The sequence below is a fragment of the Alosa alosa genome, chromosome 4 (genome assembly GCF_017589495.1).
Source record: "Alosa alosa isolate M-15738 ecotype Scorff River chromosome 4, AALO_Geno_1.1, whole genome shotgun sequence".
Lineage (NCBI taxonomy): Eukaryota > Metazoa > Chordata > Actinopteri > Clupeiformes > Clupeidae > Alosa > Alosa alosa.
The window spans coordinates 19,254,763-19,269,791 of NC_063192.1; the positions used below are offsets into that span (position 1 = coordinate 19,254,763).

Sequence of the window (15,029 nt, forward strand, 5' to 3'; positions counted from 1 at the left end):
GAAGCACACAGTCAAATACACACACATGCAGAGGAAAGGGCAAAAGAAAAGTATATAAACAAAACGCATATATACACACACAAGCAATAGACAGAGGAAAGGGCAAATACATAGAGACACACACACGCAGAGCAATGCATCACATTTGAATAAACAGAGACAGACAGGCAAACAGACACACAAACACACATCTCTTAAGCCCAGACAAACAAAAACACACACACACACATTACTGCAAACATACACAGCGACGGTAAATCAGGAGAGTCATGAAATGTTGTGCAAAGATGTGTAATGGCAGGTGTGTGCCAAGCCTCCGTCTCCACATAAATCACGCGGCGGTTTGGTAGTGTGCTGAGGCTCGGCGCTCTCCAGCTCCAAACATAACCCACCTGACAGCTCTCTGTTGTAGTAATCTCCAGACAGGGTGAAGCTGGCGTTGCCCTCCTGCGTCGAGCCGATCCTCTGGAGCACATACAGCCCTGTAGTGAAGGGAGAAGGGGGCGCAGAAAGTTACACACACACACACACACACACACATGAGGGGGCCTGGAGGTAGCTGATTTTAGGGGCTGATGACCAAAGCTCAGGTTGAGTAATACATAAAATCACACATAAAATGTTAGCTTGTTTGCTACTGTTTTTATTAAAGCGATGGTTCGGAGTAATTTCACCCTAGGGTCCTTTGCACCATGACCCCGAGCCAAACACCCTCCCAGAACCTGTTTTTCCTTGGTCGAACCCTGGTCGAGTAGCGCTGTCAGAAATGAGTTTCTGCAGTCGTAATGGTACCAACTTTTATCTCGTAAATTACCACACTAATAATGCCCTGAATGGTACGAAACTTCTACAGTAGTACAACTATGTTCTTTACTCATAAAACGAGGCATTGAAAAGTTTGTAAATACACCAGGAGTTTATTTAAATTACACTTCTCTGATGGATGCCACTATCTGATACTATACCGCTGCGTCGACGTTACTTCCGTGATTTGGGAAAAGCCCGTAAAAGTCCTGGCAGGAAGCATGCATAAGGATGTAGATCCAGGAATGCTTTAAGTCAATAGTATTCAACAGTATTCACTGCAACGGCTACAGAATCTCCATCTCACTGCAGTCCTATTTTAAGTGCAATTAATTTGCCAAAACATGAAAAAAGATGAATTTGACTGATAGCTGATGATTTTACTTATTATTTTGTTCAAATTTTCTATATCGATCGTCATGACAATTGTTTAGTGCATATCTGACATTGTAACAGCCCTAATGCATATTATAGTGTAACATCAGGATTGACATTGTGACAGCCCTAATGCATATTATAGTGTAACATCAGGATTGACATTGTAACAGCCCTAATGTATATTATAGTGTAACATCAGGTTTGACATTGTGACAGCCCTAATGCATATTATAGTGTAACATCAGGATTGACATTGTGACAGCCCTAATGTATGTTGTCTGTCTTACGTGAGAAGGTGAGCTCAGCCAGTGGGACGTCGCAGTCCAGGCAGTCGTCGATGAAGCAGATGCACACACTCTCGGCCTTCACCTCGATGCCCGAGAGCGGCGGCGCCGAGTGGCTGCTGGGGTCCGAGTCGTCCCGCACCCGCCCCAGCGTGCTCTCAGCGTTCTCCAGGAGCCACGTTGCTGCCTGGTCCAGCTGGCCTGCAGTCACACACACACACGGTTACAGGCACATAGTCATAAGCACACATCCATAAACAATGTATGCATGCACACGCATGCACATAAACATACATTTACATACTTAAGATAAAGTAACCTTTATCTTTGATAAAAACAAAGATGACCACATACAAAACTTAACCTTGGAGACACAAACAGAGACACACACACAGACACAGACACACATACACACAGTTGTATACAGTTCTGCATTTCTTGCTCTAAGCAATGTTTATAGTGCACAATGAGTCAAACGAGTCCAGTGGCTAACTGGCTCTATGGTCATTATGTTGCTGCTGGTCACCTTTGCAGTGGATGAGAGCCCGTTTGCAATCCTCCTTCCTGAAGCCCAGGTCTTGTAGGCGATTCAGCTGACCCTCTGAAGAACACACCACACCACACCACACAACACAGCATACACACCATAAACAGCGTCTTAGAATGCAGGCAAAACATGTCTCTGAAGAAAGCAAAAATCCTTTTTGCTATTCATAAAGAATCAAAATGACAAGGATGGACTTTTCTCTTTTTCCCAGATGGTGACAAGATGCACCGGTATATACAGAGAACCACACTTAATCAATCGATTAATCATCATTAATTAATCATCAATCTATCTTGATCTTCTTACCCAGCAGCATCTCAGTTTTGTGCCTGAAGGAGTCCTTTGGCTTGGCAGGGGGGTCAGTGGTAGCGGTGGACGTGCCGGGCAGGGAGGCAGCGGCCGGGTCACTGGGACTGGGGGAGCCAGCGGAGGGAAGGGACTTGGCAATAGCCAAGAAGAGCTGCACGTCGTTATAGGACAGGCGGATGTCCAGGGCTGGGAACTGGATCTACAAAGGGCCAGGCAGAGGCTAGTTTAAAACTTATATATTGATTTCCATCAAATCACATAAACAATTTTTTCTAACAAGGCAGAATGTCTCTCTTCTAGAAAGTTTGCATTTGATTTGTGCAGTTTAGTTGTGTGTGTCTGTGTGTGTGTGTGTAGACACCACAGTCCTCCTGACCTCCAGAAGCGGGGGGAAGTCCTCGATGTTGAAGGCGTCGAGCAGGCCAGAGCTGCTCTGGTAGGTGGGACTGCCACACAGCTCCATCTGTACGTTCACCGGGTCGATGATGGACAAGGCCGTCTCCTGCTCACTACCCAGTCGACATGAGAACACCTGGACAGACAGACACACACACACACACACACACACTTTATTTTACAGCCTTTCAACATACACTCTCTCAATGCCATTGCTTAAATCACAGATTGTTTTCTATACAGAAACTTAATACAAAATCGGAAGTACCCCAAGCAGGGGCGTCACTAGACCTTATTCACTGGGGCACGTGCCTTAGTAAAAGTCTCCAGTGCCCCAGTAAAATTCTAGCGTGGCTCTAGCTGGAAACAGCATTCATGAGCGCATCTCCGTGCCTGCTTTAGTCATGACTCGAGTCTGTCACTTACCAGCCAATAAAAAAATAAAAAAAAACAAGGAAATAAAGAAAGGGGCCATAATAGCCAATCAGGAAATAGCACTTCTGTAGCTGGGTAAGATTGAACACAACAACCAATGAAAATCGTTTGCATGATTCTTCCGAGTGTCTTGTTGTACACACACACATACACAGCCTGTAAAAGTAGCCTATAGCCTACTGTTTGTGAAGCTGTCCTACTGTAAAACTAAACATAGCCTTCTGATAAACTATTCAGATATTCAGAGATGGACATCAGAAAGTTTTTCCTTAACAGAGGCAGAGGGAAGAACAGTGAGGAGAGATCAACGTTAACATTAACATTTATGCTGGTAATAGCCAGTGCTTTGATCAATGGTTTCATGGCAAACTTAAATAAGTTTGCTGCATTTGCAAATGTAGCCTATAATAATCTGCACAGAGTTTCAGATCAGAGTAGCCTATAATATAGTATAATATAGGCTACATTTGCAAATTATCACCAAAAGTCAGTATGAAGGCTTTAGTAGGCTATTTAAGCTACAAAGAACTGCAGTATTGCCAGGATGACTATAGGACCCTTGCCTGGGAGGGAAGTATATCTAAATTTTGACTAAAAATAAGCTTCCCTTGTGTTAGTAGGAAAGCCTATTAATTCATGCAGTGAGTACAGGCCTACTTATGCCTATGTGTTTGGATGTTGCTGGATAGTGGTTGCTACAACAATTGAGGGAGAGAGTGCTGGAGGAGGAGAAGGAGGAGAAGGATGAGGAGAAGAAGAAGGTCGAAGAGAAGGAGAAGAGCACAAACTGGGCAGTCCAGTACCAGGCAGGGGGAGGAGGAGAAGGAGAGAAACAAGGCTAGCCATTTATTTCATATTGCACGCACGTTTAAAAAAGAAAAAAAATGTATTGGGAGTTGGGGGCCTGTGCCCCAGCGAAGCTCTAGGTCTAGAATCGCCCCTGACCCCAAGTCCGGCTCGGATCACTGACAAGGGGTTGTGGCTGTGGAATAGGCATTAGAGGGTATTGATTTGTGAGTATGAGGGCACAGTCACCTCAATGCCAGCTAGGCTACCAGAAAAGGGTCGATCCAGAAAACGAGGCTTGTAGGTCAGTACAGTGGTGCCTTTCAGAATGATGGCGTTAGTGTCCAGACAGGAGGAATCTTCCACTACCACAAACTCAGTTCCTGAAGAAAACCAAACACACAAGAAACAGTCTTAGAAGTCATAAAATGCAAGCATGGCTCACATAAATCTTACTGTACAAATGTGTGTATGCTATTCTGCTGTTGGTTATATTTTAGGGAAAGTGAACAAACATGCCACTTAGAATCCAGATTCCAGAACCTTTACTTCCATCATTATCTTGCGTTCTGACCCAACTTAGAGAGCTCCTATTTAACTATACCTGTAACATTGATCTTGACCTCCAGGTAACGGTCCTGAGTGACGGGCACTGTGGACCTCTTGGTCACCACGCCACTTTTGACCGTTTTGGGCATGACTGCACCGCTCGTGCCACTGGAGTCGCTCCCACCACTGGGCCAGCGTTGCCGTGGCGGCGCCGAGCCCTTCTCCACAGGCATGCGCAGGAAGTCCCGCACCAGCTGCAGCCAATCAAAGATGAGGAACACACGCAGGTTGTTCAGCACCACGGTGAAGCAGGAGGAGTCCCGTGTTGACCTGTAGGAAGGTAGTAGCACCACATCATATCATTATATAGAAACACATCATGCACAAATCGTATCAATGATTCTGCTATGATCATATTATAGATATTATAACCTGCTAAGATACATATCCAAGTCATGTTTGCATGACTTTTCAGATCTTCACAAATCTAATTCTGAGATAGTAAGTCATAAAGTAAAACATTGTAAACATGTATTAGAGAACAGGCATAAGAAGAGAAGCATATGACAAATGTTGACGTGTTCACAATTCACGTGAACCACCCGCGCTGTGGTCCACCCTGACATCCGTCCAGCCCAGCGTCCCATCAGCTCCAGCTACCTGTAGTGCAGCTCCAGCTGCAGGGAGGCCCGGTTGCTGCCGGTCTTGGAGGGCTGCAGGATGCAGTCGAACACGTTGTGCTTGCTCTCGCTGCCGCTCGGCCTCGCCGTGGAGCCGCCGTAGCGCGTGTCGTAGGCCAGCAGAGAGTGGGACACCAGGTTCACCGACTTGGAGCCGTTGGAGAACGTCTCAAAGAGCAGCTTGGACTTCATGAAGTCAAACCTGGAGAGAAAACGGATACAGGAAAAAGAAGATGGATTTATGACCAGATGAAATAGAAATAAACAAATTAACAAACTAAACAATTAAATTTAATTGAATAATTACATTAATATTACATTACAATTACATTGCATTGCTACAGGATTTTTTTCACCAAAACTGCTGAAGTGAAATACAACAAAAAGTCAAGTTAAGACATGCAAGTACAAAAGCTTTCCCTTTCGCAGTGGCCACCCACCTGGCTAGAGACTTTTTGTGCCCGGTGGATTTGGGGCTGTCCAACAGCTCCAGACTGACGTTCATCATGTCCACCAGGAAGGAGAGGCTGGTATACACATCACCACTCAGCACCGTCTACACGTCACAAGCACAACACACATCATCAACAAGGCCTTTAGGGACTACTTTAATTCAACTTTAATACAATATCACAGGAATACCAGAGAGAAACTCAAAATAATGAATTACATGTAAAACAAAATTCAGCTCTACTTTAAGCAAACAAACTTACTACATTTTTACTCTATTTGACCACTCATACTTAATTGTGTGAAGCTTGCCTCCACACAGATAAGATTCTAGTCTGACGAATGGCATTTCCTCCCTAGCTGCCCTGTAGATATGATCTATTTGAGAGTGTCTTACGTAGTTGCTGGGATCCTGCAGGTTGTACTGCCCTGTAGATATGATCTATTTGAGAGTGTCTGACGTAGTTGCTGGGGAGATATGATCTATTTGAGAGTGTCTTACGTAGTTGCTGGGGTCCTGCAGGTTGTACTGCCCTGTAGATATGATCTATTTGAGAGTGTCTGACGTAGTTGCTGGGGTGCTGCAGGTTGTACAGCCCTGTAGATATGATCTATTTGAGAGTGTCTTACGTAGTTGCTGGGGTCCTGCAGGTTGTACTGCCCTGTAGATATGATCTATTTGAGAGTGTCTTACGTAGTTGCTGGGGTCCTGCAGGTTGTACGGCCGCAGGAACTCCTCCACGGGCTCGCCCAGGTTCAGTTCCAGCAGGCCGCGGATCAGCTGGTACCGCTCCAGGTCCAGAGAACAGTGGACCGACGACAGGCTGCCGTGGATGGACATGTCGGGTACCGCGTGACTTAACTCCCTAAGAAAGATAAAAGAGTTAAGACATAGAGGAAGAGAAAGAAAGAGTGATCTTAAAGAGGAATGTTTGAGCACTGATGCCACTGATACTTAGGTGGTGTCATCATACATCATACTGTAAGGGAAATTTGTTTTATAAAGGACAACATGATCTGTCTGTAACCTTTTCTCTTATACCTGTCGGTAACCTTTCAACCTTTCTGCCTGTCTTTAACCTTCCATATCAACTATTTAGCTTTTCATATCACTGAATCAGCTTATGTTCCAGACATGCAGAATTGAAACTAATGATGGTTAGATCCTCTCTGAAAACACACATCTTTGACCAACCCCAGTTTGTTCTGCTTTTCTTTGATATAAATATGGCTGTGTATGAATGAAAGGTTGTCTAGTGGTGCACAGACTTTTCTGATGCATACGTGACCTCAGAGATTTATTAAACACTAACTATTAATACAAGCTCAGACTCCCCTTCTCTCACACACAGAGACAGAGACAGAGACAGAGACAGAGACAGAGACAGAGACAGAGAGAGAGAGAGAGAGAGAGAGAGAGAGAGAGAGAGGTCTGGATATTGGAGGCTCACCTGTCCAGGTTGCGCTCCACCTTGAGCCGTAGGTGGCAGCGTTCCTGCAGCAGACTGCTCCCGCTGCGCCGCACCGTGTAGGAGGTGAAAAACAAGTCAGTGTCCGGCCGCTTGCCCGCACTGTCCCACGGCTCGCACGGAAGACGCTCCGCTGAGAAGATGTCCATCTCCTGCAGGTCCAGAGAGATGCAGTCCAACAGGCACACATGCTCCTCTGCAGGGGGGGGAGCACACCCACAGATAGAGAAGATTTAGCAGCACGACACACACTCAGAACAGCATTGGACTGCAGGAAGACACTGCTAACAACACTTAGGTATTGTAACACCCCCAATTATCACCACTTTTGTTCGAAAATTGTAAAACAACAATGCTTTTTAACACTTCAAAATAACATTTGCTAAATGAACCTTACATTTTTCAGTAACCATAGGTGTGTAGATTTGAACAAAATCTGGTTTGGTTCTTAACGGGAGCATAACGGGATGTTCTTCGAGTCACGGTAAAATATAATTTTTGGTACATAGCTAATTTAGATACACCTATGGTGTTGGTGGTTGTGTTTATTTAGGAATCCGCCGTCTTGGTTTGGATAGAAATGGATATTAAGTGACACATACACGCAAGAAATACGGGACCGGTGGTAATAGGGGGAGTTCCGATATTATGGTTAGGGACAGAGAGATAAAAATTTTTATAATAGTCGCCAGACATAATACTCTTACTTTTTAATACTTTTTTTTTCTTTCTTAAAAGAAATTCCATTGAAGGACTTTTTCCAGATATGTGGGGGGGGGGGGGGGGGTAAATTATTGTAAAAGTGTGCTTAGTTTTGACCTGCACTTGTTTTATACCTCTGAAACACCTACATGCCATTCAGATTTGGTTCAATTCATAAATTATTATAAAAGTGTGCTTAGTTTTGGCCTGCACTTGTTTTATACCTCTGAAACACCTACATATGCCATTCAGATTTGGTTCACTGAGTGATCACAGCCCCAGTGCAGATGAAAAGAAAACAAGTCAGAGCCTGTAAAAGCAGCCAGCCCAATCTGCCATCAGTTAGCATTAACAAACTCGGTGGTGGAGGTGGAGGAGGAGGAAGGGAGGGCTGTTGTGTTGTGACTCACCTGGGTTTAGGGAGATGTCTACGTCGGGCATCCTCCCTTTGGCAGCCTGCGGGCGGCCCAGGGTGAACCCTGAGCTGGGGCCGGGGCCTGAGCCTGAGCCTGAGGTAGAGGCCGAGGCTGAGCTGCTGGAGGATTTCCCCTTCTCTGCAGACTCCTCCTCACTAAGCTTACTGGCGCCCCCTGCTGGCGGAGTGCTCTTTACACGGTCCTTCAAACGAGAGCAGCACTTTCAGTCCAGCCGTTCACTCATGCGGTAGGTACATTGCCAACATCAAAGGCTCACATTTAAGCACACTGGCATGTTTTACAGGATATGTGCATATTTCAAAATGTACATGTTGTACATATTATGCACACACATTGTACGAAATGTGTGATATACATCTTGAATTATGAAATATGGCAAAGCATTCCTTATGTGTGCAACACTATGTAGAGAAAATATTAGCTTGATGGTCTTTTGGGTTCCCACCATCGACTTCAAGGCAGCGCTGCTATACCTAACCCTAACGCCTTCCAGGCAGCCCTGCTTTGAAGTCGACGCTGGTGGCCTAAAAGACCACATATCGAAGTATTAGCAGAGAAAATGAAATGACCAATTACACAGAGGCACAGAAAGATATGTGTATTGTAAAGTCTCTGACAATTCACAAGCTTTTCTGAGCAGTCTTTGCATAAGCTGTAACATCATCATGCATTATGGCTGAAAGATGAATCGAAATTGAAGTCACAATCTGAACTAATCAAATTAGCAAATCACAAAAGATGCAATTAATTGTGCCACTAACTCTGACCCCATAGTCAATAGTGTCACGTGTTATGTTTTTAAATGAATACCGTCTTTGTGTGACAGACAGTCACGCTCATCAGTCTGAGGTACCCTGAGGCACATGCTAACTAATCAGATGTGGCCAATCATAAAGCTATATTTGGAAGTAATTTCAATGTTTTTGTTTTCATCCTCGGATTTACAGATAGAGCAGTTCAAATGTCATTGTTACCTTAATTGGTAATGCTTCAAATCATGTTTTAAATGTATTATATAGTGAATCTTGAGCTTAACTTACAGTATATCACAAATCAAATTGCGATCTTAAAAAAGAATTACATAATTTCCCCAAATTGCTCATCCTAGTCATATACAGATGAACCAGTGTACCCTCATACAATACAATACAATTATGAACTTACATGTATAGTTAAGTCATAGAAAGAGAAGCATGCAGAGAAGAGAAGAGATTAATAACCAATCAGAAGAGAGAAAGAAACAGTCCAGGTCAACCAACAAAAGTGGACACACCCTGATACCTTATAGTAGGCTGGGTCCTTGTATGAATTTGCATGCAATATCAAATTCTTCACAAAAAAAAACAAAAATACAACTATTATGAATGTTAACAACACTATATATGGACACACACACATAGCAACAATATTATACACTGGATGATTACTGGACGACAAAAATAGAACTAGTAATAACAATCTCTGGCGGGTTTGCACGAGCGTGGTGCTGTGGTGTGGTGTGGTGTGGTGTGGTGTGGTGTGGTGCGGTGTGGTGCGGTGCGGTGCGGTGCGGTGCGGTGCAGTGGTGTGGTGTGGTGTGGTGTGGTGTGGTGCAGTGGTGTGGTGTGGTGCAGTGCTGTGGTGTGGTGTGCAGTGCAGTGGTGTGGTGTGGTGCAGTGCAGTGCAGTGGTGTGGTGTGCTGTGGTGTGGTGGTGTGCAGTGCAGTGGTGTGGTGTGGTGCGGTGCAGTGGTGTGCTGTGGTGTGGTGCGGTGCAGTGCAGTGGTGTGGTGTGGTGCGGTGCGGTGCAGTGCAGTGCAGTGCAGTGCTGTGGTGTGGTGTGGTGCGGTGCAGTGCAGTGCTGTGCTGTGGTGTGGTGCAGTGGTGTGGTGTGGTGTGGTGTGGTGTGGTGCGGTGCGGTGCGGTGCAGTGCAGTGCTGTGGTGTGGTGTGGTGTGGTGTGGTGCGGTGCGGTGCTGTGGTGTGGTGCGGTGCGGTGCAGTGCAGTGGTGTGGTGTGGTGTGGTATAGCGTAGCATAGCGGCTTGGATGGGCAGGACTCACCAGAGAGGGGAAAAAGGCATGTGCCATGGTAAGTTTCTCTACCTTGTCTCTGAGAGAGAAGGTGCCATGGGTGCCCGCGGACAGGAAGCTGTTGTGCACGCGCAGCTGGCCCAGGTTGGCCACGATCAGGCGGGGCGAGCGCGAGCTCTCGGGGATCAGCAGCACCGGCGCGCCTGCCTCGATGTCCAGCAGCACGCGCGATGCTCGCTGGGGACGCTCACGCACCTGACAGGGAGAGGGAGGGGAGGGGAGGGAAGAGGTCAGGTTAGAGTTCAGGGGTCAGGGCCTGTACTGAGGTGGTTTTTAAAAAAAACAAACAAAAAATATATATTTTGGGGCTTCTCAAGCCGTTACTGCCAGGACAGTAAAGAGTAGACAGGAAATTAATGGGAGAGAGATGGAGTGTGGGGTCAAGAAATGACCTCAGGCCTGACTCAAACCTGGGTCCTCGTGGGTACTAGACCCCGGTATGTGGTATCGGATGCTGCTGCTGCTGCTGCTGCTTGTACCACAACTATCAGGAGGAACTTTCATGAAACTGACAGCAAGTGCACTTTTGGTCAGGTAGGGAGGTGTTAACGGGGTAGGTAGAGATAACACTTGTAAGTGTATTTTAGAATCGGTGGAAAAAGAGGGTAAGAGGGAAGGTTTCTTGTTTCTCTCCAAGTTTGATAACAGGGTTTTAGACTCCAACACTGCAAAATTTCTCTAGTGGGAAATTTGAAACAAGCTCATGCTCGCGAGCTCGTCCCCAGTGAGCATGCCCATGACCTTATTATTGCACTGTTGCACTACTGTTGGACTACTTTTTGCACCTTCACCATGACACTCACTGTCTTGAGCACCTTACCATGCACACAGAACTATAGGACTACTGTTGGACTACTTTTTGCACCTTCACCATGACACTCACTCTCTTGAGCACCTTACCATGCACAGAACTACAGGCCAGTCCCGGTCCTGTCACTGCAAGCATCTCATGCTTGATCACCCTCAAGCACACTGTGGATTTTTTAATTTAATTTATATAGTATATTTAGTATTTAGTTTTTCTTATCTCCTCCTGTCTCTATTGTACAGTGGAGTTTTGTTACATGTTTATACTTATATTTACCATTTCTGCTGTAAGTGCATGTTGTGTGTGATGTCTGTATGCGACTGAGACCTTGAATTTCCCCTTGGGGATCAACAAAGTATCCATCCATCCATCCATCCATCCATCCATCCATCCATCCATCTATCCATCTATCCATCTATCCATCTATCGGCAACACTGTTTGCTGAGAGATGTCTGAAGTGTGTAGATGAAAATCAAGTGCTCTAAGCGTTGCATTGCACTACCGATCTAATAACAATGCAAAGAGACAGACACCTGCGAGGAGCTGTGCAGTGACTCACTAAGCAGTTTAGAGATTGCACAGTACTGGAAGGCTGCTTGATTGAGCAGAGAGAGAAGGCTGCATAAGTAGATTACCGTTGCCCTTTTCGATGCGATCAAAGTTGAAACTCAAAAGTGAAATCAATCGAGAGCAAAGAGGGGCATTAAGCCTTTGTAATGTGCCGCTACCGACCCACTCACTCGCCCTTGAGGCCGGTATCTTTAGATTAGGGGACCAGTTGGACAGGCCAGCTCAGTGTCCCTCCCCATCATGACTCAAGGACACTTTCACACATTCAAAGAACCACCCCCGTCGGTCAGAGGAAATGGGAGCTGACAACTTCTCAGGTCAAACTATGCCTTCACAGCGGGTGGGGGCTATAATAGTCTGAAAAGCACCTGGACCAGTGCTGGCTATTTTTAACAACAAGCACTCTGACCACAGGAAGCTCACAACAAGCGCTTGGACCACAGGAAGCTCTTGCTCTCTACAATAGGTAAACATAAGCAAATGATTAAACAAACACTAACGTACCATTAGTGGGATTGTCCACTGTATAATTTCATATGACTGTATAATCAGTCATATGACTGATATGTCCATATTCCCTAATTTTATGATTGAGGGGCTTAAACTGTATGAAGAAAGAGTCAGCAGTCTACAATAGAGTAAAGACAGCCTACATCACAAAAGTCCTACAATATAAATAAATTCTGACAGTAGCACATTTTTAGCTGGTCTCTGCGACACTAATAACAAAGTCAGACAAATAGGAATGTCTTTGTGTCTGTCTGTCTGTACAAAGAGAACAAAGCTGCCCCAATAGAGATTACCAACATGCCTGTCTGCGAGGTCACAAAGAAAACAAAGAATGTGTTATCATATAATTATAATTAGCATAAAAGGTTCCTGCTATAGGCTAATGCCTTTGTCACAAGGTCAAAACTTTCCAGTGTCTTGTCATACTGTAGGCTTACAATGACTCAAGGTGAACACACCGGCTAAATCATTTAATAAAAATAAAAACAAACTTCTAATACAGACATAAAATGATTCTGCATGCATCCCCTAGTGGCTAAGAAAAGATACACACTCAAGAAACTTCCTGTCCCTACCCCCAGGAGTCTACTCACCGCCTGGCCCTCGACCGCAGCCCTCTGCCTGCCCAGGACGTCCTGGAGCTGGGTGAAGTGCTGGATGAAGGCCACCACTTCTGCCTGGAAGCGCTGGGTGTGAACGTACTGCACCGAGGCCATCTGGAGAGACACCTTGATGTCGCACTCCCGATGCAGATATGGATCAGGCTCACCATACCTTTAGGAGACAGGCAGTTCAGAGAATAAGATACCACACAAAATACATAATAAATACATACGTATATGTATAATAATAAAAAATACATACGTATAAAATACAACGTATGAGTATGAATTAAAAATAATCTTGTTAATAATCACAGTGGGTCCAAACATCATTCTGTTTGTACAAGATGAGTCCAGTGAACCACACCATTCTTTTTATATGACCCTGAAAGCCATTCTGAGGAAACCCATTTATTTCCCCATTAAGATAATGGACTCCAGTAAGAACAAAAACAAGAGGACAGGAAGTACTTGTGGATGTTGTAGACGAGAGCCTCTCCGCCCCGCGTTGTGAAACGCTCTCTGTAGAGATCTCCATGAGGGGTTAAGTCACTCAGAGACAGGCTGCCCAGACTGCCCTGCAGGGCCAGATCTCCATCTGTAGAGCACACATCACATTCCACCCAAAGGAGTGAGAACAAAGCCACATCACATTCACATACACACATACACATATACACACAGATTACAACCAACAAGGTTGCATTATGGTTATGATATTTTATCATATCATATTTCATCCAAAGTATCCATTATACTTACATTCATCTGCTGTATTAAAGACCTAAGCATCATGTAGCAATAGCAATTATAAGCAAAATATAGCAATACTAACCAATCATTTCCATGTGAGTGAACAATTTGGAGACACTGGCTTTTGCAAGCTCAGTTGTTTTCTTGTTGAGCACAAGAGACAATGCGTGGACCTGTCCAGGAAGACACAGAAGAATATTTTCAGTAAAGAATAACAAAAATAGGAGTCTTTCTGAGTAACAAACATATCAGCCCACCTAGATACTTATGTTAAATTCAAACACATTTGTTGTAAAATAACACTTTTTTTTCACATACAAATCCACAGTTACCTTAAGATCAAGCTTGGTGTTCACCCTATCCTCCAGTTCCTCTTCATTAATCTCAGGGTAGATATCCGTCAGGTCACTGGGGGAGTCATTGTCCAAGGGGTGCCCTGGCATCGGCTGGGGAGAGTTGGGCGGCAGCTTCACAGCGTGGTTGTTAGCTGTGGAGCCAATCCCAAAGAAGTCCAAGATCACCACCCAGGTCTGCAGGGTGATGAGCACGTCCAGGCAGTTGAAGTCGACGTCAATGCTGCGCCCGATGCTCCCGTAGCGAGTCTGGAACTCCGGGTGACGCTTGTCCACCATCAGCACGTTGATGTGCACCAGCGATTCGTCGAAATCTGGCAGAGGGTGCGGAGAGGGGGTGTTCCGCGACGGGGAAGGTGGGGGTGTGCTGGGGCAGGTGGGGTCCTTCTTCTTGCGGGTGGCGGGCGAAGGTGCGCTGGGGTGCCTCTGGTAGAACTGGAAGACATTTTGAGCCTCCTCCATGTGGGCTGGCAGTGAGCGGGGCATTTCGGGGTACAGAGCGTTGGACGAGGAGGGGCAGGACTGGGAGAGGTACTCCTTGGGGGTGAAGGTGGAAGGTTTGGGGGCCCCTCGGGACACGATGAGGTGCTTGTGCTTGGATTCGGGGTTCTGTTCTAGCAGATCCTCCATGAGCAAGGAGCGCAGAGCGAGCTGGACTGAAAGCACGTGAGGGTGGTCTTTGGTGAACTCCCCCTCCAGGTCCTGGAACCGGAGGCTGACCAAACCCTGGGAGCCTTGGGAGAGGTCAGCGCTGAGCTGCACCTGGAGCTCGGCCACGCAGAAGGTGGCCCTCACCTGGGTGAACGAAGGCGGCTGTAGTGGAGGACTGTGGTTCTGGAGAGGGAGCGGGGTGGAGAGGGAGGAGGACAAAGAGGAGTAAGACAGGTTCATGTGGGGAGGGTCACGTGCAAAAAGCCCCCCCTGGGGGTCTGGGAAGCGGTGTGGCTTGGTGGAAGATGGGGTAGGAGGGGGTGGGGTTGGTGGCTGGCTCGGTGTTGCCCGCTGGTCTTCGATAAGTGAGAGGTTATCCAGAGTCTGGAGAACCTGCTCATAAACTGGCTTGCACAGACAAACCTGTAGAGTAACAGAGAGAATACAAATGAAATGAAAAATGTTTCATGAAAATATGTTTATTAA

General features: G+C 45.9%; 1 protein-coding gene across 1 annotated transcript in view; it reads right to left on the bottom strand.

The window, feature by feature from the left end:
- The window catches only part of vps13d (vacuolar protein sorting 13 homolog D), a 62,124-nt gene that overhangs the window by 35,787 nt on the left and 11,308 nt on the right, over positions 1-15,029 (bottom strand). The window contains 18 exon segments of the mRNA XM_048240308.1: positions 393-482; positions 1,470-1,667; positions 1,993-2,067; positions 2,320-2,521; positions 2,699-2,854; positions 4,189-4,322; positions 4,544-4,818; positions 5,149-5,370; positions 5,609-5,724; positions 6,313-6,484; positions 7,070-7,283; positions 8,200-8,407; positions 9,508-9,555; positions 10,266-10,490; positions 12,778-12,958; positions 13,258-13,384; positions 13,622-13,712; positions 13,872-14,966. Coding sequence (XP_048096265.1) covers positions 393-482; positions 1,470-1,667; positions 1,993-2,067; positions 2,320-2,521; positions 2,699-2,854; positions 4,189-4,322; positions 4,544-4,818; positions 5,149-5,370; positions 5,609-5,724; positions 6,313-6,484; positions 7,070-7,283; positions 8,200-8,407; positions 9,508-9,555; positions 10,266-10,490; positions 12,778-12,958; positions 13,258-13,384; positions 13,622-13,712; positions 13,872-14,966 — 3,829 coding nt within the window.